This window comes from Daldinia vernicosa (genome assembly GCF_022497035.1).
Source record: "Daldinia vernicosa strain CBS 139.73 unplaced genomic scaffold F5Y00scaffold_2, whole genome shotgun sequence".
NCBI classification, from domain to species: Eukaryota; Fungi; Ascomycota; class Sordariomycetes; order Xylariales; family Hypoxylaceae; genus Daldinia; species Daldinia vernicosa.
Window position 1 is genome coordinate 730,330 of NW_025953918.1, and position 25,048 is coordinate 755,377.

General features: G+C 46.1%; 11 protein-coding genes across 11 annotated transcripts; 7 read left to right on the forward strand and 4 right to left on the reverse strand.

The window, feature by feature from the left end:
- Window positions 1–466: 466 nt before the first annotated feature.
- Window positions 467–1,808, forward strand: F5Y00DRAFT_257169 (uncharacterized protein; the record flags this gene model as incomplete). The annotated part of the gene is made up of 4 exons (XM_048010517.1): window positions 467–878; window positions 988–1,142; window positions 1,210–1,570; window positions 1,636–1,808. The coding sequence occupies 4 exons, from the start codon at window positions 467–469 to the stop codon at window positions 1,806–1,808; spliced, it is 1,101 nt and encodes a 366-aa protein (XP_047869798.1).
- A 301-nt stretch (window positions 1,809–2,109) lies between these two features.
- F5Y00DRAFT_257170 (DNA polymerase delta, subunit 4-domain-containing protein) lies at window positions 2,110–2,763 on the reverse strand (the record flags this gene model as incomplete). The annotated part of the gene is made up of 2 exons (XM_048010518.1): window positions 2,110–2,283; window positions 2,347–2,763. The coding sequence occupies 2 exons, from the start codon at window positions 2,761–2,763 to the stop codon at window positions 2,110–2,112; spliced, it is 591 nt and encodes a 196-aa protein (XP_047869799.1).
- Window positions 2,764–3,528: 765 nt separating this feature from the next.
- Window positions 3,529–4,188, reverse strand: F5Y00DRAFT_269236 (uncharacterized protein; the record flags this gene model as incomplete). Its single annotated transcript, XM_048012405.1, has 3 exons — window positions 3,529–3,797; window positions 3,855–3,962; window positions 4,026–4,188. The coding sequence occupies 3 exons, from the start codon at window positions 4,186–4,188 to the stop codon at window positions 3,646–3,648; spliced, it is 423 nt and encodes a 140-aa protein (XP_047869800.1). The 3' UTR covers window positions 3,529–3,645.
- Window positions 4,189–6,063: 1,875 nt separating this feature from the next.
- F5Y00DRAFT_257172 (uncharacterized protein) lies at window positions 6,064–6,831 on the forward strand (the record flags this gene model as incomplete). The annotated part of the gene is made up of 3 exons (XM_048010519.1): window positions 6,064–6,234; window positions 6,370–6,588; window positions 6,676–6,831. 3 exons carry the CDS (start codon window positions 6,064–6,066, stop codon window positions 6,829–6,831), a joined length of 546 nt encoding a protein of 181 aa, XP_047869801.1.
- Window positions 6,832–6,965: 134 nt separating this feature from the next.
- F5Y00DRAFT_223879 (glycoside hydrolase family 72 protein) lies at window positions 6,966–9,372 on the reverse strand. Its single transcript, XM_048005922.1, has 2 exons — window positions 8,500–9,372; window positions 6,966–8,445 (listed from the first exon to the last, which is right to left on the reverse strand). The coding sequence occupies exons 1-2, from the start codon at window positions 8,806–8,808 to the stop codon at window positions 7,318–7,320; spliced, it is 1,437 nt and encodes a 478-aa protein (XP_047869802.1). The 5' UTR covers window positions 8,809–9,372; the 3' UTR covers window positions 6,966–7,317.
- A 1,526-nt stretch (window positions 9,373–10,898) lies between these two features.
- F5Y00DRAFT_257174 (guanylate kinase) lies at window positions 10,899–11,681 on the forward strand (the record flags this gene model as incomplete). Its single annotated transcript, XM_048010520.1, has 3 exons — window positions 10,899–10,908; window positions 11,032–11,351; window positions 11,424–11,681. The coding sequence occupies 3 exons, from the start codon at window positions 10,899–10,901 to the stop codon at window positions 11,679–11,681; spliced, it is 588 nt and encodes a 195-aa protein (XP_047869803.1).
- Window positions 11,682–12,027: 346 nt separating this feature from the next.
- Window positions 12,028–13,603, reverse strand: F5Y00DRAFT_61851 (Septin-type guanine nucleotide-binding (G) domain-containing protein). The gene is made up of 3 exons (XM_048013903.1): window positions 13,386–13,603; window positions 12,704–13,266; window positions 12,028–12,650 (listed from the first exon to the last, which is right to left on the reverse strand). The coding sequence occupies exons 1-3, from the start codon at window positions 13,495–13,497 to the stop codon at window positions 12,321–12,323; spliced, it is 1,005 nt and encodes a 334-aa protein (XP_047869804.1). The 5' UTR covers window positions 13,498–13,603; the 3' UTR covers window positions 12,028–12,320.
- Window positions 13,604–13,944: 341 nt separating this feature from the next.
- Window positions 13,945–14,746, forward strand: F5Y00DRAFT_223885 (uncharacterized protein). The gene is made up of 2 exons (XM_048005923.1): window positions 13,945–14,522; window positions 14,576–14,746. Exons 1-2 carry the CDS (start codon window positions 14,153–14,155, stop codon window positions 14,617–14,619), a joined length of 414 nt encoding a protein of 137 aa, XP_047869805.1. The 5' UTR covers window positions 13,945–14,152; the 3' UTR covers window positions 14,620–14,746.
- Window positions 14,747–15,213: 467 nt separating this feature from the next.
- Window positions 15,214–16,429, forward strand: F5Y00DRAFT_250533 (WD40 repeat-like protein; the record flags this gene model as incomplete). Its single annotated transcript, XM_048009741.1, has 4 exons — window positions 15,214–15,216; window positions 15,281–15,317; window positions 15,417–15,983; window positions 16,059–16,429. The coding sequence occupies 4 exons, from the start codon at window positions 15,214–15,216 to the stop codon at window positions 16,427–16,429; spliced, it is 978 nt and encodes a 325-aa protein (XP_047869806.1).
- An 842-nt stretch (window positions 16,430–17,271) lies between these two features.
- F5Y00DRAFT_269238 (uncharacterized protein) lies at window positions 17,272–18,466 on the forward strand (the record flags this gene model as incomplete). The annotated part of the gene is made up of 2 exons (XM_048012406.1): window positions 17,272–17,839; window positions 18,199–18,466. 2 exons carry the CDS (start codon window positions 17,272–17,274, stop codon window positions 18,423–18,425), a joined length of 795 nt encoding a protein of 264 aa, XP_047869807.1. The 3' UTR covers window positions 18,426–18,466.
- A 1,712-nt stretch (window positions 18,467–20,178) lies between these two features.
- Window positions 20,179–21,837, forward strand: F5Y00DRAFT_61890 (uncharacterized protein). Its single transcript, XM_048013904.1, has 4 exons — window positions 20,179–20,436; window positions 20,522–20,600; window positions 20,660–20,743; window positions 20,836–21,837. Exons 1-4 carry the CDS (start codon window positions 20,288–20,290, stop codon window positions 21,475–21,477), a joined length of 954 nt encoding a protein of 317 aa, XP_047869808.1. The 5' UTR covers window positions 20,179–20,287; the 3' UTR covers window positions 21,478–21,837.
- Window positions 21,838–25,048: the final 3,211 nt, after the last annotated feature.

Here is a 25,048-nt window from a genome sequence, read left to right on the forward strand (position 1 = left end):
GTGCGGAGCACCCTCCTGAGATTGCCAAGCCTGTATACATTACGTTAGGTACATGTAACTGATAGGTATAATTAGTACCTCAATACCTACATGTACGGATTACTTGACCCATGTGAAGCTTCAAAAGAATGCAAGTACCGATAAGCGGGAATAGTACCTACCTAATACACGTATTTACTTGAGCTGAAACTGAAGTGCCCAGTAATACGTCTTTAAAGAAGATATGACTCTTTTATTTTGAGTAGGATACAAATGATACATTAAATTGTTTTGGAGTTTCATTGAAACGGTTCCTTCGCATAACTTCAATTTTGGGTAAATATCTTGCTAAATAAGTATTTTTCAATATATGTTTGTAGTTCCCCACTATCCCCAAGATTTTGGCTTAAGAACCAAACAACTGGATCATCTTCTACTACACTTTCACCGATTACTATTCAGAACTGGTCCATTTGAGCTTGCTACAATGTCGGACGACGAGGCGGATCCAGAGCTTCTCGCTCTTCTAAGACAGCATTTCCAAGGGAAGCTAAACCTAGATGAAGAGCCAGAGACCGGTGTCTTAGAGGGCGCCGAATATGTCTGCGACAACTCGATCGATGTGGCTTTAAACATGAGGGCGTCCAAAAACGCTGCAGCTCTAATTTACGAGCAGATGCAGCAGAAAGAGTTCTCGACCGCGAGTTGGTCCGAACATGAATTGCATCCCAAGACAAAAGACGAATCTACCGTTGCCTTCATTTTTACCATGGACCTTCTCAACTTCTCATTCTGGTCCCTACACCCGGAAGAGGAACGCTTTGCCATCTCATATCGAGACAAGACCTGGACCGGATACTGGAGCCTAGTAGCCTCATTGCAGAGAGCACTAGAAGAAGGTTGGTCAATATATTATCAAACACTCAGACGATCCGTTACCCAGAGTTTTCTTCAGTGTCAAGATAGCGTGTCTTCCAAGATGAGCATACTCAGTTAATCAATACAAAGATATCCCCATAACCGATCCGCATTACTGGCAGAACGAAGAGGAGTGCAACCTTGAATCCCTCAGATACGTTTTCAGGTCGTGCACCGACGAAGAGATTCCCCTGCTAGAAGCAAGGCTTTCCTGCCTACGGGAAGCAGGACAAGTTTTATACGAAGTAGGTAACCCAACCAGAACTACAGCATGGAGATAACGCATCGCCAACGCGCTTCGGCCCCTTGTAGAAATACAGCTGCAGCTTTACGAAATGCATAGAAGCTGCCAATAAGTCGGCCGCGGGTTTGGTTAACCTGCTTGCGAGGGACTTCAACTGTTTCAGAGACGAATCTCGATTTGAAGGGCGACGAAAACCCGTCCGGTTCCTCAAGCGCGCCCAGATCTTGGTAGCAGATATCTGGGCCTGCTTCAACGGTGAGGGCTACGGGGAGTTCAGGGACATCGACAAGATCACCATGTTCGCAGACTACCGTGTCCCGCAGATACTGGCTACGTTGGGTTGCATAGGATACAGTCCGCCTCTACATGCAATGATAGCCAGGGGTGATATTCTGGAGAGCGGAAGCAATTATGAAATACAGCTCAGGGGTAAGTATTAACGTTCCTAATCTCACCCCTGCTTCCGGACGCTACATACTAAAAGAGTCAATCAGCATGTAGTATCTGGTGTGTGGAACTTCTCAAGCGCGAGATCAAACGTCAACACCCTGACGCGAAGATCAACGCTATTTTGATAGATTTTTTCCTATACGACACCATGAAACTATTGGAGGCGCAAGGAAAAGAGACCATTCCACATCATCGAACGAGGAGCATTTGGTACTAAGCAGTTTGGATAAATGGATTACGATTGTAGTAATCTGTACATAAGCCAATTATAATACCTTAGGTATCTAGGTAGTCCCGGTTGGCTACCAGCTAAAAGATGCATGATATCACGCAGTATATCTAGCCCAAGCACTGATTATCTTCGGCGAATATGGCCAAGCAAATATCAGGATTCCCCAACGCCATCGCGTAAACCATCGTAAATATCACAAAGGCCAAGATCTTCGATCTCCCTACCGCCCGTTCATCGTACACGCATCTCTAAAACCACAAGTCTCATCGCCCCGACTACCTGTAGATCAGGCGGCGCCGGCAGAGGTTGAGTTGAGAATCTCATCCATATGCGCATTCTCGATGCCCGGGGTCCCTTTAGACTCCTCCTTCTGCAGTACGGCGAGGACCTCCAGCGGCGGGTTTAGACCCAGCTTGTTAGCACGCTCCCAGCGCTTCATGCGAGTAATCCCGACACAAGGCTATTATCAGGGCTCATTAGAAACTGTAAAACAACGTAAAGGGGGGGGTTTAAAGCCACTTACTCCGTACTGGGAGCTGACATCCCAATATCGTAGCACCTTCTCCGCCAACGTTAGACCCTCCTGATGCACCCTCTTAGTAATACGCTCGCGCTCTAGCCGTCGCCAATACTGGTCAATTTGACGAATAGTAATCTTGGCCGCGCGCAGCTCTAATTCCGACTTCTCGGGTTGGATATCGGGCTGTTTGACCAAAGGCTCTCCGTCTTCGAGTTCGTCCTTGACCACTTCCTCCTCTTCCTCCTTGGGTTCCGGTTGAGCGGAAGAGACGTGCTCCCCTAGCAGGCTCTGCTTTACGGGTTGGGAGACCAAGTCCTTGGCGGATTTAGGCACGGACTTAGTAACCCGGTGGTTGAAGGATAGGGTCGACTGCTTGCCAGTGGTGCGGTTGCCGCCGCTGGAACGTCTGGTATTGGTCATTTTGCGGTGATTATTGAGATTGAAAACTGATAATACAGTAACTTTACTACGATGACTAGAATTGATAATGATGATTTAACTATAAATATAGAATATACGATCAAACGGATATATTAAGATTTGTTTGATATTTGTGCGACGTTGTAGATCTCAGATCGGCTTAATTGTGGAATGACGTGGGGGATTTTCAGACAACGGCTTCCCTGGCTGTCTGATCATTGGCGGGGCAACACGAAATCCGAACGCTGTCACGTGACTATAGGCAGGCAGGCTTCACTAATTCAAATATCGTATAATTGCATAGACCAATAACAGCTCCCCCTTATTCATAGCAACTCTTTGGAGATGTCAGAAATAGAGAGTTCAGACTCGAGCCGAATGTAATTACAATAGTAATACGAAACTTACTACTACTTTCTACATATTAGCAAGCCAAGGGATAAGAGGGTAAATACAAAGTCCATTCATTTCAAATATCTTTCTTCGACCCCTGAAGTCCATCTTTTGCTCAATCAGCCCATTACAATATCCTCTTCTTTCTTTCTGCTTCCTAACTAAGACTGACAGTAGTCAATTTGATTGCGTTATATTAAATACTTCAGGAAGAAAGGGGACCAGGATGGAAAAGCTAGGTGCCTAATTTGGTGAACACTGAACTCCCTATGAAAACATCATTATGCAAATGGAGCTGCCTATTTGCCGAGTCATGAATTATCTAACGTAGGGTTTCATTCTCTGAATTGTATATTACTGTTTGATTAGTATGACTCATTGGTCTTTTCCAGTGGCTAAACATCTCGTGCTGCCATGATATTGCCCTCAAACCTGCTATCGTCCCTTACTTCGTCCCGCCTCTCTCATCTCAGGGTTTTCTCAGAAGGCCTACTTTTCCATCTCACTCTTACTATCTACACAGCGGATCTGTAGCGACACATCGCCCTTCAAAGTGTGCTCACTCGCACTTTTGGCTTCGGCCATTGCCTTTGCTCGCTCTGCTGCGGCTTTCACTTCCGCAGCCTGGTGGATCTCGATCTCTGAGAGGAGGATTTGTTAGTCAGGCGTGATCTCGTCTCCCGTCCGCGTTGACTTACCAGCGTCGAGTTCCTTTTGGCAATCCTCTGCTGTCTTGTCAACCATGGCTGCAAGCACGTCGATAGGTCGCTTTTTCAGTTTTCCTGCTATAGCATGTGTCATCGGATCTAGATTAGGTAGCTAGGTCAGTAAATCATATAACTAGCTCTTATGCATAAGCTAGTACACACGGTCAACAATGAATTCGTAGAGCCCCTTTGCTGAGGTGTCCTGTTGGTAGAGCTGATACAGCTGATCGAAATCAGCGGGTGAGATGCGGTATCCGCCTGATATTGTTGAAATATGGTCTTTGGCGACGTTGATGAGATCTCGGATCCGTTGTCTAGTCGACATGATGGCTAAAGGGCGCCGAGGTATCGAGGCAGTTTGTTGTAGGACAGTTAAATTGTGTCAAACTTCTTGGCATGATTTGGGACTGTATTGTGACTGCGAGTTTGGTGCATGATCTGTGTCGTTGTGGTTCACAGCTGTGTATGGGCTGCGCGGGTCCTCGTCGTCTTCTGAACAACGTTGGACGGTATCACAAACTGAAGTTGCCTTGTTGCACGCTGCCTGACGGGTTGCTACATTAACATAGTGATTAAAGATTCACGTCTCCCTCCACACAATGAGCCCTTAGATCCGAGGAGGCTGGGTTTGCACCACGACTTATTCCCTCACCTAAAGCCTCTGGATCGCTAGTAGTTTACCTGCTAGCTGTTACATTGACTGGGGTACATTTCCCCGAAGCAGTCTTGGTAACTGTGAACTCGGGAATTTGTGCCCAATGAGAGTGGCCAGAAATATTGATTAAAGATTGTTTGTTTGGTGGCCGTCTATTTTTAACAAAGTTGTATCCTGTTAAGCAACAATAGTGACACGCTGTACAAAGAAGTCGGAGGCGGTTGGTATAAGATGGATTATTCCATTATTCTCTACAACCCTTTGTGATTTCCACACTATATGGGCTGTTATTAGATAGTCTTCGGTTTCTAATTTACTTTTATAGAGGAGAAAGGTCTCTAGACTTTATGTACCGGTGAACTACTATGCTGTGGGTTCTACTAAGGACCATAGTAGTACCGACCTAATACTACATCACGCAATGATAATGAAGCGACTGGAGAAGCTCATTTATTATATACACAACTTTCAATTTGTGTAGCTATTTTAGTAGTTGTTTGCCAAATGATTACATTCCGGGGCACAAATCACGTAACTTAAATAGCTTAAGTCAGGTTCAAGAGAAATGATGAAATTTAATAAACTAACGGATAGCTAGCCGAGGTTTTATTGCACAATCCCTAAATACAAAAATGTTCATAAGGTGATGATGATAATACTCAACGTGTTACATAAGAGTTATTAGATCTTTAAACTAGTTACTGGTACATAGGGCAAGGTGGTTTCAACCAGATCAGTGTTAATGGCCTAATCCCAACTAAGTTCATAGTTCCCTATACTTCAGCAGAGTTATATTGCCACCCCTTGCTAATATCCTCACCTGCGTGATAGGCGCCCGGCTACGTTACTATATATACAAAGAGAAGCTACTACAACAGTCACTTGTATCAAAGTATGTCGGAGGGCAACATGAAGGAGATTATAGGTAAGGCTTCTAAGGCGGAATAGGTAACTTTTCTCGAATCCTCAGCTGAGCCCCAGAAGGCTGTTTGGTGGAGTTCCCGCCTCTCTTACTATTTCTACCATCCTACAAATGCGAACGAACTCTTCCGTTTTGGTGGAGGCGAGTCAAGCGCCACTGTTGCACAAAGGCATACTTATCACCGCAAATTTGGAATTTGTGCAACGAATCCCATTTTGATTTCAGCTTCATGCCTCCCATATGACGTATCTAAGGAACACTTAAAGGATCTGTGTGACCTCTGGATCCTAAGTACTATATCTAATAATAGGAATTCCTACTGTTATCGACATGGCAAGGCCCCAAGATCATCCGGGCAAGGCAGGTTTACTTCAGAACTGAAGCCAGGAAAAATGCCTTGCCAATTACGTGTGTGGCTCAAAGTATACGTCCCATATCATCTCGATGCTTTATTATAAAAAACGTAACCGAACAACCGCAACATTTCCAAATTTCCTGTGGTTATATATCTATCTCAACGGAGAAAAGGTTAATGTGTTCCGCCTGTCCCCTGCTAGAATTTCGATTATCCTAACCGATTCATCTACTACTTATTCCAGTCAACATTCATCACGTTTAGAAAGATGAAGTTCAGCCAGTTTGCGGGAATGATGCCAATGTGCTTCTTAGCATGTTTCGGATCTGTTCACTCAGTCCCTGTCGCTGACAATCCAAGTTGCCTACTCTATACTACCACCACAGAGCTTGATGGGGATGGCAGCCCCCATGATACGTTCCGTCACCAGCAGCTAACTGTACGTTGGTTTGCTTCCCATTACCCCTGAAGCCATTACAAAAGGCACCTACCCCTACATTTGCTAGTTCCCACCCCTTGGACATGGAGTTTAAACAATTAACTTGCCTGACAAATTCGGTTGACATATATATAGGAAGTTATATCATGCGGTTCCGGTGAATGTGAGGTTGGCAAAGAAGAATCGACATCGTATTCCGTTGGCTTCACCCTTGCAGCGGATGCACCTCCTGGATTGGAGTGGATTAGTGGTGGTTTCGAGGTATCCAAAACTTGGACATCAGGGACTACTTATTCATGCACTGGTCAACCTGGCGATAAGGTTTGCGTGTGGTATAATGCCGCCTATACGTCTGTAAGTACCTTTCGAATTTGAACTGCCTCGTTTCGATATTACTGCACCCATCACGAAATAATGGCTGATCGATGCTTGCCATAATAGTACTCTGTCCGAGAAGTGCAACATGGCAGATGCGGAGGAACTATCCGCAGCGACCCCTTTGTTATGAACAGCCCTAAAACAAATAACAATGGTGGTGGCTTCTATTGCGTATTTGGCGATAGTTGCCGGTCTAAGAATGATGAGTACTGGGAATAGGCAGCGACGAGAATATTAGGGGTTGCTGTTGTATGTACTAGGCATTAGTTACCATGACGTAGAGATTTCCTTGTCTATTCATTCTTTCTCATTTCCTATTGTCAATTCAGACATGGTTTATAGGAATAAATGATATTTGCTGGAGGCTAGAAAGCTTAACAGTAGCTCTTGTCCTTCTGTACAATAGGTTGCATAATCTTCCGTGAAAGTATATTCATCATGTGTAATACACAGCCTAGGACCACCGGCATTCTTAGACAAATCACGGTTCAAACAAGAATGATGCCAAATTTGACGTCTATGTATGTACTGCACAAAAGCGCACATTTAATTTAAAATACAACGAAGCCCTCGATCCTGGTGTCCTACGACTGAAAACAGCAATTACAAGAGGGGGAATAAAACGTCAAAAACGCTATCATAACCCACGGCTACTCTGGGTGCAACGCCAAACATTCATTATCCAGTAACTATTCAACTGATCGCCTAGAACAGCGTGAACCCGGCTGTGAAGGACAGGGCGATCATCGCCGGGATGACGATGGTGGCAGCGGAGAGGGAGCCTTGAGGCGCTAGAGTAGGGGCGGCATTGCCGGATTCAGACGAGCTGGATCCGGTAGCGCTTGAGCTGCTGCTGGGTGTGTTGATTTCGTCACCCGAAAGTGGCTTGACAGCTAAACCCGAAAGAGTCTTTCCATCGACATCCGTGACCTTGTGGTTGACGGAGTAGTCGCTGATGTCAACAATCTTGCCGGATGGTTTGGGCGAAACACCATTGTCAATGATCTTCTGAGCTCCAGGGGGAGGGGCGGGAAGAGTGAAGTTGTTGTTGAATCCCTTCTCCTTGATCAAGCTAGCCTTGCACTCAGGAGGCGTTATCTTCTTGTTAGTAGCCTTGACGCTCTGAACGCTGTTGAAGTCAACCTTGGCGTACTGATCGTGAAGAGTGTGGTAGTCAGACAAAAGTGTAACAGTTCCGTCGTCGTTGCATTCAGCTAGACCGTAGTTGTTGTCTTCCTGGGCCCATTCGTAGACGACACCACCAGAGAAAGTACCCATCATCTGCGAACTATAGATGGTGCCAATCTCAGTGAAAACACGGGGAGAAGGCGTGTTGCAACCAAATTCGGAGTAGAAGACGGGAACTGAAGAATTCTCGAATAGAGCAACGAGAGTGTCGTATCCGGACTTTTGGAATGAGCTGTCGCCGCACCACGAGTAACTGTTCAGAGCGAACATATCGGCTCGGGACATGTCGTTCTCGTCACCATCGATAGCACACTGGAAGTAGTTCCAGGTGTCCTCAAGGACATCACGGACGTCGGCGGCCGAGTAGCCAACGGGAATCGCGCGGTCGGCGTGATTCTTGATGTAGTTCTTGAGGTCACGAGTGACAGCACGGACGTAAGGGGGCACAGTGGCACCGGTCTTGACGTTATCAATGACCTCATTGCCGGAGAAGAACCCAAGAGTGTTAGGGTAAGACTTGAATGCCTCGACTATGGCGAAGGTCCTGTTAAGGTACGCAGCATAGTACGACTCCCAAGGTGCACCGCTGTTTAGAGACTCGCCTGCCAAGGGCGAGTTCACATCAATGATCATGTACATACCCGCCTGTCGCCAACAGTTAGTCTAGAGTCGCATGCCACTTAATATACCAAAACTTACAGCGTTGAATACGCTAGCGCATTCGTCGTGGTTTAGATTGGGGTCCAAGTTGTACACTCGAATCGTGTTGACACCCAGAGATTGCATTAGAGCGGCATCTCGCTTGCAGATATCACCGTTAGAGAGAGGATCCTTCCCATGCGATGGGTCGTAACCAGCACTTCCGCCGATCTGATAAGCCATCCCCACGATCTGAAAAGCGTTACCACTCTTGGAGTTGACAAATTGCTGACCCTGAACCTCGAGAGGAGTGACAGCAGCTGCTAGGGTTGCGCCGCCTAGGGCGACGATTGCAGATTGAAGTAACATGATTATTTTTATTGTCCAAATGTGTTTTCCAATAGGCGTATTTGATGCGAGGTTCGTTTCTCCAGGTAATAGAATCTCGAAGGGGGTTTGTTTTAATTAGTATCTGCGGGATATCGATTTCACAACCTTTATAGGCGCGAATAATCAACACAAAGTAGCTTTGTTAAATAGAGTTCTTGAGAGAGCGACGAGAATAAGCCTACGGCCAAGTAATAACGATTGTGTGAGTAAGTCTAAGTGAATTAGTGAAAGAAGATGGCAGAAAAGAAGTGACAAGATGGAAAGAATCATGAAGAGGCAAAAGAGGTTGGGTGCGAAGGAGGGAAGAAGATTAATAGATAATGATTGGAGCAGGAGGGAGCGTTGGCAGGTTCAAGGTTCAGGTTTGCAGGTGCAACGGGCAGGAGCGAATGACCGAATGTTACATAGGTACACACATACACACATACACTCACACACAGAATGAATGTACTATGGTAATGTACCTACTTCCATTTACACGATGCCAATCAGTGACTGCCCACCTATGTCGTCTCGATTTTACGAGGGGTTTTACTAGCTGACTAGGGCGTCTTGGTCTTTCTTGGGCCGTCTCCATCCAAACAAGGAAAGGAGTATAGTCCGACCAGGATTGGTTCATCTGACAGTTCCTTAGTTCAATCTCCTAACCTAGTTTAATTCTACCCACTCTAGTTAGGGTATGCATTATTTTCCTATTCGCACTGTAATTTCTCACCTATTTGGCGCGCTTAACTACCGTGTCCGGCATCATGACACCATCGAACCGTACTGTATCATGCAGCGAACATGCCCTGTTCAAGATCCTCTACCAATTTTATAGTTTCACCGACCTTCTCCTAATAAGTCAAACGTTTTATTACAGGTATTATCTGTCATACAACTTTGTGTTGCTAGTGTATGTATTCCATCAACACCAGCATTTTGTAACGATGGTATGCTGTTTGCTTATATCTTCATAATTAGATTTAATCTAGGGCAACCATGTCTGGAATTAGTTGCTCCTCAGGGAATTTTTCTCGTGGCTTGGTGTTCTACCCAGCCTACCCTCTATCGGAGTTTAATCCGAGACTAATACGATGTTGGTTCGTGATGGATTGGGCAAGTCTTTTGCTGCATAGGCTATTATTTGCTTAGCTTCAGTCTTGTCAGATGTACGAGTTTCCTTCAGGCTATGGTGGCATCCTGAACTCGCGAAGTATTCTATTAACAGATGCTAAGCTTTCTTCTGCACTGGTTCGAGGGATAGGGTTAGGTCATCTTGTGGCTTATTCTTTGAACACTTTCTTCTTCTGTCTCTTCTACATAGTTATTGATCCTTCGATGCCTCAGTTTCGGAATGTTCTACAACGACGTCACAGCTGTTATACAAGTGTAGGGTCGAGAAAATGATGAAACACGGACCGTTCTCTGTGCGCGTGGGTACTAGTGAAAATCACAATTCGAACATTTAAGATTCCCCTGAAGATCCATTTAAGTTGCGAGAAGACAATAGAAAAATTCCGGGGCGTAGTGGCGCTTTCTACACTAGTCACTAGTGTAAGGGCACCCCTGAGACCTGAGACAGGGGTTCCAATGGTTACCATTTTTCTATGGTGTAACAATAAAGGTTGAATAGAGCTTAGCTTCAAGACGGCGCCAAATGACAGAATGGGATCTAATGCATGGAATGAAAACAACTGCTAGCATTAGCCGCGTTCACCAGCCACAGAAACTACAACACCAGCCTCAAATCTTTTTTTTTTTCGGTCGGACCCTAAAATTAAGGTAACAACCTAAGCCTGAGCCCTTGAAATTCTGCCGGTTTCACTGCTTCTGCCTTCGGACTGCGCCGGCCGATTTCTGCAGTGTGACTTTAAGGAACAAAAAACAGTGGCGGTCCATCATCAATTGACCGAACATTAGGTACCTTCGCTGGCTGGTCCGAGCAGCTTCACATGTACCGTCGAACGGTGTCATCTCTGCGTAGATTCAGTACATTTAACAATCCGACCTTCTTTTCCTCCGCCTCTCGTTTCTGCACATCGCCGGCAGCCCAATTCGTCGTCCACAACTCTCGCAGCGTAGATAAGATGGCTTCTAGTATGTGTTTCTATTTCCCTCGCTTGTCGGGGTTGCAGTCGTCTCGGGATCCCACTTGAACGATTTCGAATCGAACCCAGGCAAAAAGCCTCGCTAACTGAATTCCCTTCGCTCCCGCAACAGCGCTGCCTCAAGACCGCCGTCCCGTCGTGATCTCTGGCCCATCGGGCGTGGGCAAGGGCACACTTTTCAAGCGCCTGTTCGACGCGCACAAGGACTGTTTCGCTCTATCCGTGTCGCATACCACGCGTAAGCCGCGCGCCGGCGAGGCCCACGGTGTTGATTATTATTATGTGTCAGCCGAAGAATTCGAAGCCTTAGTCCAGGCCAATGGCTTTGTCGAGCACGCCAAATTCGGCTCCAATCGCTACGGTACCTCTAAACAAACTATCGCCGATCAGACTGCCAAGGGTCGTGTCGTCGTACTTGATATTGAGATGGAGGTGAGTTTCTCGAACCTACAGATCATGGTCAAAAAGGATATCGCTGAAGTGAAAAAAAAAAAAAAAAAACAGGGTGTTAAACAGATTAAGAAGAGCGGCATAGAGGCGCGTTATATCTTTATTAAGCCGCCTAGCTTCGAGGAACTTGAAAAGCGCCTGCGAGGTCGAGGTACCGAGGACGAGGACTCTATCGTCAAGAGGCTAAATCAGGCCAAGCTCGAGCTCGAATACGCCAATACACCCGGTGTTCACGATATTATCATTGTTAATGACGACGTCGAGAAGGCATTCAAGGAGTTAGAAGACTTCATCTATAAACCGTTAGCATAGGTAACGAAGCTAGGAATAATGTCGGTTGCACATTAGAATCGAATGATAGATAAGACCATAATCCCGGGGAATATAAAACCAGCCAACAGGATAGGACGGGACCACGATATATCACAAATTCAAAGCAGAGGTGTTTGGGGCATAAGTTTCGTATTTATTCCATCAGGTATCAGAGCGGGCTCTATTAGAGTACAGTAGAGGCTTGACCACGGATTAATCTTAGCAGCTTTAGAGAAGATGAACAGAGCTTTGGGGGAATACTAAAAAGGAAATAATAAGAACGTCGCGTCGCCAGACTGTAGATGGAAATACTGCTTGCTTGGCCGACAAACACATAACAGGCTCGAACAACCCAGACAGGTCAACCATATCTGACCTTAGCTTCAAATACGCCTCCTCACGTAACCTCAAATGTTTTCCCACGCGGACGCAGTTTTGGGTATCCCATCCTAAGGGAACTTTTAGGGCCCTCGGAGTAATTATTAAAATGAGTCGCCCCCTCTCACGTTGCATCCTAGTCACCGGAGCCGCTCATTGTAATAGTCGTAAAGGGCAATTAAAGATCTTTCGCGGGGATGGGAAAGCCTGGAATCCGAGGAACGCCTCGTAGAAAGCATACAAAGAAAATTAGACGACGACTTAGTAACCGTTCATAGTCATCCGTTGAGAGCTCCTGCTCATTTCGCGATCTGCGGCAGGGCTGATCGGTCTGCTGCCGTGGCCTTGTGCGCTGCTCTCCTTGAGCGCCAACAATTGCTTGGCACGGAAGGTCTCGTAGTGAATCTGCGAAGTAGTCTCGATGAGATCCTGTAAATGGGTTCGGAGTAGGAAGTTCCTCAGGTAGACGAATTCGCAATGGTTTTCATCTTCAACATTGATCACACCCCATCGGTTTTGACGTCCACGAACTTGCTTGCCGTTGACAATGATTGACTTCTCGGAACCCACAACAGCAAAGGGAACAAGGCTCTATATAATTCGTTAGTACAAGGTAGGTAGGGTACATATGACGTGTAAAATACCTTGATCTGAGTGTTGATTGAACGCTCTTCCTCATCGAGCTCATCGTTGTCATAAGGGTACATCTTGAGGTTGTGGAAAGCAAACTCCTCCTTGATTCGCTCCTTGAACTCTTGTCTCTCTTCCAGGGTCAGAGTGTCGGCCTTGGCGATAACCGGCACGACGTTGACAACGTCGGAAAGCTTCTTCAATACTACGATATCGATTGGCTTCAGAGAATGGCCCGAGGGCTGGATGAAGAACAAGCAGCAGTGGATACGGGTATCCGGAATGTAACGCTCTCGCTGTGCTGTGAGCTCCTTTCGTAGGTATGCGGAGTGCTGATCCTTGATATACTTGACGATGGGGTCCCAGCAGCGGTCGTTGTTGACCAAGTCACCATAGCCCGGGGTGTCGACGATGTTGAGCTTTAGGCGGACGCCATTCTCCTCGATAACATGCGATACGGGGTGGATTTCGGTGGTGGAGCGAATCTGCTCATCAGGTACCATTCTACCTTTCGAGTCGATAAGGTGGGATGCAAAGATGGTGTTGATCAGAGTCGACTTTCCCAAGCCAGTTTGGCCTATTGCATGACACGAGACACGTCAGTTACACGAACTAGGGGAACGTGCCGCAGCGGGTTAAACGGTAGCTATCAGGTAGCTATAACTTGAAGGATAATAGAGAGAATATATGGCTTACCAACGCAGATGACATTGAACTGAAAACCTCTCTTCAAGAGCTTGCGCTCGATCTGAGAGGTGATGCTGTCGAAACCGACATGGCTGTTAGGGTAGATGGTTTGCGATGCCATTGCTTCTGACTTGATGGATCAATGAATTGATAAAATGTCGGCTCCTATTCCAAGAAATAGCCTAGTGGCAATTGGAGAAACGAACGAATGACTAGGAGTGGTGACGTGAGCTCTGATGCGAGACAGAGTTGAAGTTGATGGTTGATGGGGAAAAGAAGGTTGAGGTTCGTTGGCGTTTGGGAATTTTTCGACGTGAAGGGGATGGATCCTCTCTAGATTGCTCCCTGCGATTTCCTTGCCAAACAATAATTTCCGTTAAGAAGGTGCAAGTTGGGCATGGGCTGGGGACCACAGGAAAGGGGGAAGGGGGCTGGCAAGTGCTAATAGGCCAATTAACATCCGTGCGTAGATGTTTTAGTGGGCCGGAGCTGGGGTTGAAAGTCGTACGTGCCTGCATCATTTGGTGCCGGCTGATGGGCAGATGCCCGGAACTCTCGACCAATCAATCTCCATTTTTGCACTAGAAACTTTTTAGAGAACGGCAAGCTCTTTCTATCAAGAAGCCGTTGTACATAGAGGTGTGCGCAATAATTGCCATTCTTTTTCTCTTTTTGCGCACAGCAATTCTCCTGGGAAGTGACCAAGAAAGAAGGACCCTTCATTACTACAACACTACGAAAGGCAACGGTTAGTCCACCTGTTAAAGGTATCAACCATGGCCGCCCTCCAGCAACTACGAATAGCCTCATTCTTCCCCTCCCTCTTCCCAAGGATAGCATCAACAAGCTTCCAGTCCTCTTTCCGATCAACCGCTCTGTATACACAACATGCGCAAGAGTCGCGACTACCGTCAGTGACCGAACTCGCCATCGCCATCCCCGCTGCTATCTCAAATATACCGTCTCTGCTGGGTGATATATGGGAAGGCATACTTCGAGCAGTACCCAAGAAAAAGACATCACACATGAAGAAGAGGCATCGGCAGATGGCAGGAAAGGCTCTGAAGGATGTCACAGCATTAAACAAGTGCCCAGCCTGCGGGGGGGTAAAAAAGATGCATACTTTATGCTCCGATTGCATGGGCCGTTAGTAGTATCTCTCCAAGATTTCGACAATATACTAATTTGTGTATGGCTAGGTCTCGGTGGTATGCTTGAACGGGATTTCAAACAAAAGGCATAATACAGACCAGGCATGAAACTAGAATTCATGCATATCACCGGCGTTCTGGTATAAGGGTAAGGGATTCTACAATAAATATTAACGGTAAAAGACATGTACAAATGAAACCACGATTCTACGAAGTTGCGTTTTACCTGTGTATTGAGTATGTGTCTATGACTACCTAATAGTGTAACTGAACTGAACCTCGCTTTTGCTATAGTTATGAGGTCAGATGTTAAGTGAAGTCGTTGTAAATTCTGGTTTATAATTCTGATCTATACAATCATTCCACGGGATAGAATACATAACTACATGTACATCCTACCAAGTACATGTATCAAATACATGTACCTAGCCTATCCATAGTGCCTGCCGTACGCTAAGATTAATAAAATTAGGTAGACAAGATAGAAACGAAGGAACCAAGGGAGAGATGTGTGATGTGCATAGAAAGAGCCTCTGCTCAGGTCTCCAATTTTTAGTTAACCCCACCATAGCTAAGACAACTTGCAGATGCCGTCTGCAGCAATTAATATTCCTAACATCATCAACCCCACCACACTTTCTACCCAGCAGCTTCGCAATAAGTCCACATGGATCGATAGCTACACCATGGTAAGTATAGAAAATAGAAAATGACACCGTGTGCCGTAATATCAGCTTGCTAATACATTTATAGTCGAAGCAATACCTAACGACACATACTATCGACAATGGTGAGCAATACTCTTTTCTAAAACCCAAACCCAAACCAACCTCGGACACGAAGCTTCGAGCTCTTAAGCTTCAGCTAGACTTATGCTAATATCTATTAGCACACATAACCGACATATTCTCTCTTGCGGCCACGCCAACAGCACTCCTCTCCGCCAGCGGTTCCTCGACTATACATATACATGCCACTTCACAACCCTCCATTCCTCTTGTCCAGTCTCTAGCCGGCGCGCACAAGCTCGGCTGCCACCATATTGCCGTCTCCCGCGATGGCAAGGTAGCAGCATCGGCTGGTTTTGGTGGGGAAGTGAAAATATGGAAGTTGGCCAAATCAGATACAACAGATACAACCGAATGGCAACCCTTTGGAGAGCTAGATCCTGGGAAAGGCTCAGGAAAGAGTGCTGGAGAGGTATGGGCCATTGCCCTTAGTGAAGACGGCCAGTACCTGGCTTCTACTACCTATGATGGGCGAGTGAATGTATGGGACCTTCTTGGAGATAGGTCCGAGAAATTACGCGAGTACGAAACTGGCAATGCAGGCTCTGGCTCTTTTGGGCTTTGTGTAGATCTGAGTCGCGATGGGAAATACACAGCAAGCGGTCACCAAAGTGGTGCTGTCTACGTATTTAACAATGACACGGGCCGACTACAATACTCACTTCCAGGTAGGTTTTACTTCACAATCATCCCTGTGCACATATTTCCATACCTGTTTTTCTTGTAGACTAATTAGTAGATAGGTCTGGTCAAACCAATCAGAACAGTAGCCTTCTCGCCGGCTAGCACACGTCTGGCTGCTGCGGGCGACGCAGGTATCATCGCTATTTATGATACAAAGCATGGTGAGCATGTAGGCAACCTAAAGGGTCATACAGCTTGGATCACCTCTATCGACTGGAACGACACAGGCGAGTACTTACTCAGTGGTGCTTTCGACGGCAAAGTGAAGGTTTGGTCTATCGACAAAGGCGCCTGTGTCGCAACTCACAGCGAGACAGACAAGGCACTCTGGGCTGTCAAGTGGCTACCCAAGACAGGACGAAACGAGATGTTCTGCACGGCCGGCGCAAATAGAAGCCTGACTTTCTACCGCGAAGCTACAGGCGCTTAAACTATTTCACTGAGGATTTGACTTAATATTTGCCTCGCCGGCGTTTACGGAAAGGAAAAGACAAAGGGGTCTCGGTATATGCAAGAGGGGATTGCGATATATATGTGCTTAACTAAACTTAGCCACATAATGTAACCAAATGAAGATCCAGACAAAGAGCTGAACCCATGCTGCAACAACCAGAGATGTGTATGTTCTTTGCACCACGTACTCTAAGTCCCCATATAGACATCTAAGCCTATTTCCTGGCAGTTGACATAGTTAAATCTATCATTCAGTTGCAGTTGAGAAATCAGTATTGCAAAGGAGAGTTCAGGCATGAATCCGTTTACAAAGAGAATATCAGAAGTGGCATAGCTAATATAACAACACTAAAAATATACTAATTAAGATACATCGAATAGCATGCATACGTATAATAACTAGTCCTAATATTAGTAGCTCAGCTACCTGAGGTATGATGGAAACTTTTTGCCAATTCATTTATTATACCGCAGCAATTAGGGGATGCTATACTTATAAATATAGGAGGGACCTTGCTCCCGAAGTCGGTACGGGGTGTGACTCAAGTCAAATACCCCTGAACAGCCCTTAAACATCCCCTCTCGTCCACATAGAACATGGCGCGATTCCTCCCCTAAGCTTGCTTGTATATCTCACGAATAATAATAAACTCGGTTAAGATGATTTACAATTAGATTATTTCTTGTACCTACACGAACCATCAGGCCCAGAGACCAAGACCTACTAAATATTTATATATAAGAAAGAACCAAGGTCAAATAATTGCGACAATTCCTCTTTCAGTTTCCACAGCCTTTAATAGTTCCTTAACAATAGCAATGGCCGACACCCCAATAACAACAGAAACGGCACTGTTTCCTGCGGAACTGCTAAGCATATCACCTATCATCGTACAAGAGCCGAGCAAGCCAGCGGTGCTCCCGGAGGTAACTACGGGCACATCCGAGCGATACATCCAAGGTCTTGCAAGCGCTGTATCGCGGGCCTCGGCCACAGACCCCCTGACAGTCATGTTCCAGGGGGAGAAGCTACCTCCAGGACAGACAACCAAGGATGTCGATCTCGCCACCATGCAGCGCATCGTATACGATTCGGCTATCACACGGCTCACGGCTAAGATAGCTGCAGGCGGGTTTGTGGTAGAAGCTGGTGGTTTTGCGGCAGTAGCATGCTGGGAGCCGGGGCGAGCGGGCGATCCGCACCGTATGGATGTGTCGACGGCGGCAGTGTCAGGGAAGAGGCCGCTGTTTAAGGCATTTGTGGATAGAGTCACGGAGCTAATGCGTGTGCATCTGTATCCTATTGCGGAGCGCGTGAGTGCCGGCCGGTATTGGAAGTTGAGCCTTATGGCGAGGGATCCGGCGGTGGAGTATGTACCAGGGGCTGGTAAGTGACCTCTACTCGTATGCCCCCTAACCCCTTTTCCAGTTGATTTGATATGATCCAGATGCTGAGCCTCTTTTTGGAGCCTATTTTTTCTGAGCCAGGTACCATTTTTTCTAATTGTTACTGTTGCATGGATTGCGATGCCTAGGGACTAACTGTAAAATATATGGAAGTAAACCTATGTCCGCAAGCTTCCCAAATGCCACAGCCTATAATCATATTATTACAATATAGACAGGAACCAGCTAGATACTAAACGCTACTTAGTACTTCCCAGCCTATATCCCAGATCTCTCTTTTTGACCCTGCTAATAGGACCTTATTTGGTCCTAATAAACTGCTAACTTTTGTTATTCTAGTTCGGGCGGTGCTAGTCCCCTTCATGGAGAGGTTCACTTCAGACCAAAACGAAGGCGGCGCTATGCCTGTGTGGCTAGAAGCTGGCAACGAACGGGCTCGTGATATCTACGCCCACTTTGGCTTCCGGGAGGTGGGTGAGATAATTACGGGAGGAGTTAAGACTTGGGGCATGATATACACAGGAAATATTAATGTTGAGAAGATAGATACGAAGACCGGTTTCTAGTCTTACTCAGCCTTATTCTCAAGGAGCTAACAGAACCCCCAGGAAAGAAACGTATGAATAGGTAGGTTTATTATGATTTCTATAAGATAGTTAGGTTCGATACATTTTTTCATAGCACAATTACCTAATAATATCTTGGGTATTAGACGTATTAGTGAAGAAATTGGCTCGCTAGGAGAATATTTACAATATATTTAGGCGCTTAGAATGATTCTACCCCTAAGTTACCTGATAACTCAGGTCCTTCCTGGTTCGAGGTTTTTGATGTACCTGTCAAAAGTAGGCTCCTAGGCGAAAGTACCTACCTAATTAGCAAGGTACACTTTCTTCCTTAGGTAGGTAGATGTCTAAGATTCGGCGCTACATATTATGTGTAACTGAAACTGAAGTACTGCTTTAAATGGCATTAATGTGGGAAGTGACCTCGTTGCTACTATTAACGCTAGGATAGATCCAAATCACCGTAATGACTCAGGTAGGCAAACTTGTCACACTGGTACAATCTATTAGGTTAATGGGCGCCGTAAGGATACTACAAAACAAGGCTAGAAGTGGTAATAGCAACTGTAGGTACCTGGAACACTTCAATGGTTTATGCTACCTAAGGTATCAAGATAGATACATCTCGATGTACCACACGTCTCCTAAGGAATACATGCATGTGCTGTAGCGTAGGACGGCAGGTGCGATCCCTTTCGTTGTTGCCCTGGTAGAATTATTTTGCCGCCTCAGGCTTTTATTCACACCGCCTAAGATTGTATATTTAACGACGGCTACCTAGGTCGCCCGCTTTCTCTTTCTTTTTACACACTTCTTTTTTACAACCTAATACAACCAAAATATTCTCAACCCATAAATACCTCTTTAACCTCTATTTGTCTAATAAGATATAACCAACCTAAATCTCTACAACACTTTTACTTACTACAACATGAAAAACACGTCAAGGTCTGGTTAAGCCTTGGAGAGCCTCGATGAAGAAGACTATTGGGTATTATTTTAACTACCAACACCAGGAAATGCGAATGACCACATGGTGTTGGTTGGGCTGTGGCGTCTACGATATCCTCAAGCTTCGAGGTATCATTAAACGCGTCCAAATTATTAGTAAGTCCTTCGAACGCTTCTATCTATCAGCGAGCGCACTTCCTTCAACATTTTTGAACTGTCAGTCATTGAGAATCATACATCTCATTTGATCCCTACACCCTGGTGTTGTTGATCCGTCTCTTCTGTTACACTACCTTATCTTGTTGACGCATCTTGCACATTATCACCCACTACTTCCCTCCCCTTAACCCGCTGGGTTTCCCTACCTTCTATTCACTTCTCTTTTGCAGCGGTCCATGTTGATCACTTCAACCCACTGTCCCCAAAAACAATCCTTGTTCCGATGACAACAGAACTTATTATTACGATCTAAACTCCTATTCGGCTTGCTTTCTAAGTTGTCTTTGTTGCTAATCTAGGCGCTGACGTTTAATGAAATAGTTACCATATCCTACCTCACAAAAGCAGCCACAATAACTGTTTAACACAATTTATCCTCAAAGTCTAGTAAGTAACACAAGAAATTCCTTCTTTAACAGTACCTTTTCTACTTCTACTTCAATGATTTCTCATTTAACTTTATCATTCTAACAATCATACTAACAAGTGATTGCAGCTAATGAATATGGACAAGGAGAATACGACTCATAAGCAACTTTAATTATCCGCTAGAGAACTATCTTCTCAACACAGTCGACATCCTAAAGTCCGTGGATTGGACTTTAAAAGGATAGCCTACAATGACCTCTATATATTCACAACCTACTACCCTCTAATTTTTCGAAACGTACCTGTCAATTAACTGTTTTAAGATGAGGGTCCAACTATCTGGACTAAGCTCGGCGACGATAACCACAGGATGGACGAACAATACACCGTCCTCGCCGGCCAAAACGCCACCGGAAGAACCGGCTTCGCCGTGGACTGACCGGTGGCCGAACCGTAACCTGGCCAACTACTAGTAAGTAACATCGAGGTTTCCTTTTCCCTACTTATTAATATGTCTTATACATTTACTCTTAGCAAACACTAACTTATATTCAAAGCATGGACGCGAATGCCAACGCTATGCCCTTTCCAGCTTCTCCCGGGCCTCTATATTCAAGTCCCAACACAATGGCTTCGGTATGGTCCCATTATTTATTGACTATGCGTGACACACAAACTAATACTGTATCCTTTAGCTGTCGACGATGGACATCCACATCATCGAAAAGGAAGACGGGGCTTACTTCGTGGGTCCTGGGGGCGAAGAGATCCCCTTCGAGGTAAGTTTTGGGTCTCTTCTAATTCCGTGACTACCATCACAACAACTTAATCTCCTGCGATTCCTGAAATTGTCATTAACCCACTTGATTAGTTTGACTTGGTGGCAGGTTTGGCCCGCTGGTCCTCAGCGGATCCGATTCCCAGCCGATCCTACTCTCGTCCCCGCTTCCCGCGCCCACGCTATGACTCCATATTGCTGGACATATTCTCTAAGCTTACAACCTTTCTACCTGGGGGCCTCGGCTTGGCGACGACAAAGATGAAATCGAGGTCTAGGTTCTTGGCAACTTTTTACACACTTGTCCGTTTCAATCCCTACGGACAGCCGAGTAGCGGTCAACCATACCGCAACACCATGTCAGCGCTAGGGCAAATCTACAGAATCGGAGTGAAGGGAAATTGGGACGTCAATAAATGCCGAGGAATCCTATCACATCTACCAGATAAAGAAGACTTCGAGGAAATCCGAATAAATGGAGACTCGCAGAACGGTTTCGGAAAACTCCCCACCGGAATAGCAACGGCATTGGTATGGTTCATTGATGATTACTCTTCAAGCACAAGGCCAGAAGGGGGGAAGCGCGTGTCAGCAACCGCACCAAGTGTAATGTTTAACAACAACACTAATACTGAAACCATCACTAGCAAGAAGCGACACGCTACTACTGCGCACAACATTACAACCCATAGTACTCTGACAAAGTCGAATCGAGCGACGCATGACCTTAAGTAGGTATTACGTACAAGGCTGGAGTCTCTTCGTTGCAGCATGGAAGTTGCCCTGAGTGTGAAGAGGTTTGAGCATACAAAGTCGAATCGATAAGCCGCCTAAGATAACTAACAATAAATCGCGTAACGTCATCAGCGGAGTTATTCAGCATTCTTACACGAGGAGGACCATCAGTTATTCTTGCCTGGACCGAGGCTCTGTCGAGATCTTGATTATTGGGCCATCAACGCCCACTATTTGGGAACCGAGCTCTAAACCTAAAACCTAAACCTTTATCGCCGGTTGTGGAATCCTATTAAACAGCGACAGTGACAAGTCTAGTACCGATCCGAACAACGATTCCAGTGGCGGAAACGAGGCTCGCGCTGGATCAGTTTTGCCCTTCATTTATCCGTCTCGACCTTGAAGGTATCCCTCTGTTCATCAACGACCTAGTTCTTGGTATATCATAAGCCTCACGTGTCATCAAAAGCTTCAACTGTGGCGCGGTTTCTACCTTTGTAACGCAACCTTTGCAACGCGCTAAGACTTCATCAAAATAAAGCTACTGGAAGCTCGGGAGGATGGAGGTGTCTTAAAGTACGGACCAGAATATGTAAATTTGCTGGTGCCAGTGTTTGGTGGTCTTAGGAAACTACTATAACATAATCTACGGGGAAGCCGACTTAAGGGTTGGCTTGAAGGCGGGATGGTTGTTTGGCTGGTTTAAGTTAACTTAGTCAAATGAAGAGTAGGCCTTCGAACGACGAGCTTACTGCCTCGGAAGGCCTTACGTCCAATAGGGAGCATTCAACTATAGACTAACTAACATTATAATAATTAACGAAGCAATTGGTCGCTCAAACTACTGATCCTTAACTGGTGACTATAAGCACTTAGGGGAAACTAGAAGAAATAATAATCAGGTTTCGTATACCGAGCTAGGTAGCTACATGTACATAGCTTATGGCTTCTACGTGAATATTATAGTACCTACATAGGAATTCATATACAAGTCTAACCCTATATACCGGAACACGCTCCATCTTCGGCACATAACATGCCACCAAGAGAAAGTGGCAAACATATCGCCATATCCAGACGGCCAGAGGTTAACCCAAGGAAGATTCCGCCAACCCCAGCAATCAATTCAAGACGGTCAATATGCATGCAGGCTTCCGAGCCTCAGCTTAATAGGGCATTCTATCCGAGTCCCTTGGATGTCACGCTGTTATCCCATGTGGCTACACGAGACATATGGTGGCTTTGGTAGCGAGGCGGCGCGGTGTCATGATGTGCATACATTAGGTACCTCTCTTATATACATATATCCTCGACGCTCCGTAATCCGCATCCCTCCCAGGGTCCATCCGGTCCACAAATGTGCTGCGGAAACTACTTCCGCAGAAAAAGAAAAAGACCAAAAGAAAAAAAAGGTAAATTCAAATACTTAACGATGCGTTTACGCACGTACATTCGCTTGATTGGCCAATTGCGGTTATACATACCTACTTAACCTACGTGTGTTATTCGCCATATATGTATGTATGTACGGTATGTTCCAGATGTAACGTTGATTACATTACATACCTAAGATATCATATGTGAGAAACGCAACGCAGCAGCGGCAGCAGCAGCAGCAGCAGGCAGCGGTTCTTGTGTGTGGCGCGGGCGCAGACCTTTCCGGAGATGCAAAATCTTGTGCGACCTCGGGTTTTCCCTCTATCTCTTGATTTTTGATTTTTTTTTTTTCAGGGGGTAGAGATAATAAAGAAGGTTCGGCTGCAGCAGCCAGGTATGTAGGTTAGAAATAAAATAACGAAACCGGATTGGTCCCAACCCCCCCTGTTGTCAAGTTTTTGGGCCGCAGGTACGTGCGATGGTCGATTGTTGATTTCCAGAAATGGGCGTCTCCGGTCCGATTCATTTTCGGAGCCGATTCGGATGGGCGAACCGGTGCTCCCCGTTCGGTCCCCGCACTTCCCATTCCTTTTTCCTCTGTACCTACAAACAGACAGACAAACAAACGAACGCCAACGTACCCAAGGGAAGGAAAAGGTTACCACTCCCCTCCCCTCCCCCCCCATTCTTTCCCCCCCTTTTCAGATTGAAGGAATGCGGAGTCTTGGCTGCCGAAGGCGAGATGACGGGGTTCGATTCGTTTGTATGTATGTTTAATAGTGTATTTTTACCACCCCCCCGCTTCTCAGTTCTCGACTAATCTTTCCCTTTTTCTCTCGATTTGGCCCCCTGGTTAGGTAGCCCGTAGCCCTGGTTACCTTAGGTATCTACCTAGGTACGGGAACGGCATGGCGGTTGAGCTTTTTTCACCGAGCTTGCCCGCCCCGTTTGAAAAAAAAAAGGACATTCTTATTCTCCCGAGCTCGTACAAAGATAACGGCCGCGCCACGAATCAGAGAGGGGTTAGCCGAGCAAGTTATATGCACGAGTGCGGGGGGAGAGGCCCTTCATACTGACGAGATGCGGGTGTGAAAGGAAAAAAAAAAAAAAAAAAAGGTCACGATTCCTTGCTAAGACCTTTTACATCATGGTCCAATGGTAGCGACTTTACAAGCACATTGGCGCCGCGTTCCTGACGTATGTACGAGGCATACAACTTTCATTCCACTGTGCGTCGTTTTTCTATCTCCCTCCCACCGGCATCTCTATGTAGCTCGCTACCGCAGCAAAGCAGAGTACATACATTGAGCTCTGATCGCCGGGGCTTCCACAGCGAATTGGCCTCGGTGCCGCGCAGGAGCCTTCCTGCTCAAGGATTCGGTGTCTTGCTTTCTCTGGGTCCGCCTTGGTCGCCTTTCCTGCAGAAACCTTGGGGCCGCCGCCGTATTATTTGTCAAGTCCGAATACCGAAATTTCAGAAATCATAAACGTCGTCCCTGTCCTGGCATCTCGTTACCGCTGCACCCCACGAAATTGAGACGGCACTTGAATTCACCTCAACTTCTGCCGATTAATGTCTGGTTAACAACGCACGCAGGTAGTTATCCCATCGTGCAGCCGACCACCCGATCTCGTCCGAGTGCGCGACTGCAGGCTTGAATCGCTGGTTCGGCCTGAATGGCTTGTTTAATGGCGCACGCATTACGAGTTTCACCTCTTTGGTTAGCCGACAGGAGGTTGTCTTTGACGTTGAATGTAAGCTCAGCTGCTCTGTGGATATACCTAAAATGGCCATGTCTCAAGCTACAGAGGATTCATCATTCCACTAACTACAGCCACCATTCGAGAAATGCCCGCCGCAAGTCGATCGCCTAGTTATTGCGCCCTATGGCGTACATACGAACGTAGATTGATAACCCAAGACGGAACCCGAATTTACCGGGCGCATATAAACATAAAAAGCAATGTGAAATCAGGCGTCAAGGAACGTCAAAAGCGGACGATGGCTGGAATACAAGCTATGATGATGATCCTATGGCGTGGCTATCCACTATTGTACATCCTACTTATGCTTATTATTTGCAATGTTTGGGCGAATGAGTAAAACAACATATGGTGAGTGTAGTTGGTAGCATTATGGCAGAGCTGGGTATCTGCAACACTAACCGTCACAATTTACAACCAATCCGTACAC

Excerpts from the sequence above, each read along its gene's own strand:
- F5Y00DRAFT_61851 (XM_048013903.1), bottom strand. The coding sequence starts at position 13,497 with ATGGCATCGCAAACCATCTACCCTAACAGCCATGTCGGTTTCGACAGC. Across the intron at positions 13,267-13,385 it reads GTTCAATGTCATCTGCGTTG|GCCAAACTGGCTTGGGAAAG; the intron begins GTAAGCCATATA and ends GTCATGCAATAG. Across the intron at positions 12,651-12,703 it reads CAATCAACACTCAGATCAAG|AGCCTTGTTCCCTTTGCTGT; the intron begins GTATTTTACACG and ends CGAATTATATAG.
- F5Y00DRAFT_223879 (XM_048005922.1), bottom strand. The coding sequence starts at position 8,808 with ATGTTACTTCAATCTGCAATCGTCGCCCTAGGCGGCGCAACCCTAGCA. Across the intron at positions 8,446-8,499 it reads GCGCTAGCGTATTCAACGCT|GCGGGTATGTACATGATCAT; the intron begins GTAAGTTTTGGT and ends TGTTGGCGACAG.
- F5Y00DRAFT_223885 (XM_048005923.1), top strand. The coding sequence starts at position 14,153 with ATGGCCGCCCTCCAGCAACTACGAATAGCCTCATTCTTCCCCTCCCTC. Across the intron at positions 14,523-14,575 it reads ATGCTCCGATTGCATGGGCC|GTCTCGGTGGTATGCTTGAA; the intron begins GTTAGTAGTATC and ends GTGTATGGCTAG.
- F5Y00DRAFT_61890 (XM_048013904.1), top strand. The coding sequence starts at position 20,288 with ATGAGGGTCCAACTATCTGGACTAAGCTCGGCGACGATAACCACAGGA. Across the intron at positions 20,437-20,521 it reads CGTAACCTGGCCAACTACTA|CATGGACGCGAATGCCAACG; the intron begins GTAAGTAACATC and ends TTATATTCAAAG. Across the intron at positions 20,601-20,659 it reads GTCCCAACACAATGGCTTCG|CTGTCGACGATGGACATCCA; the intron begins GTATGGTCCCAT and ends TGTATCCTTTAG.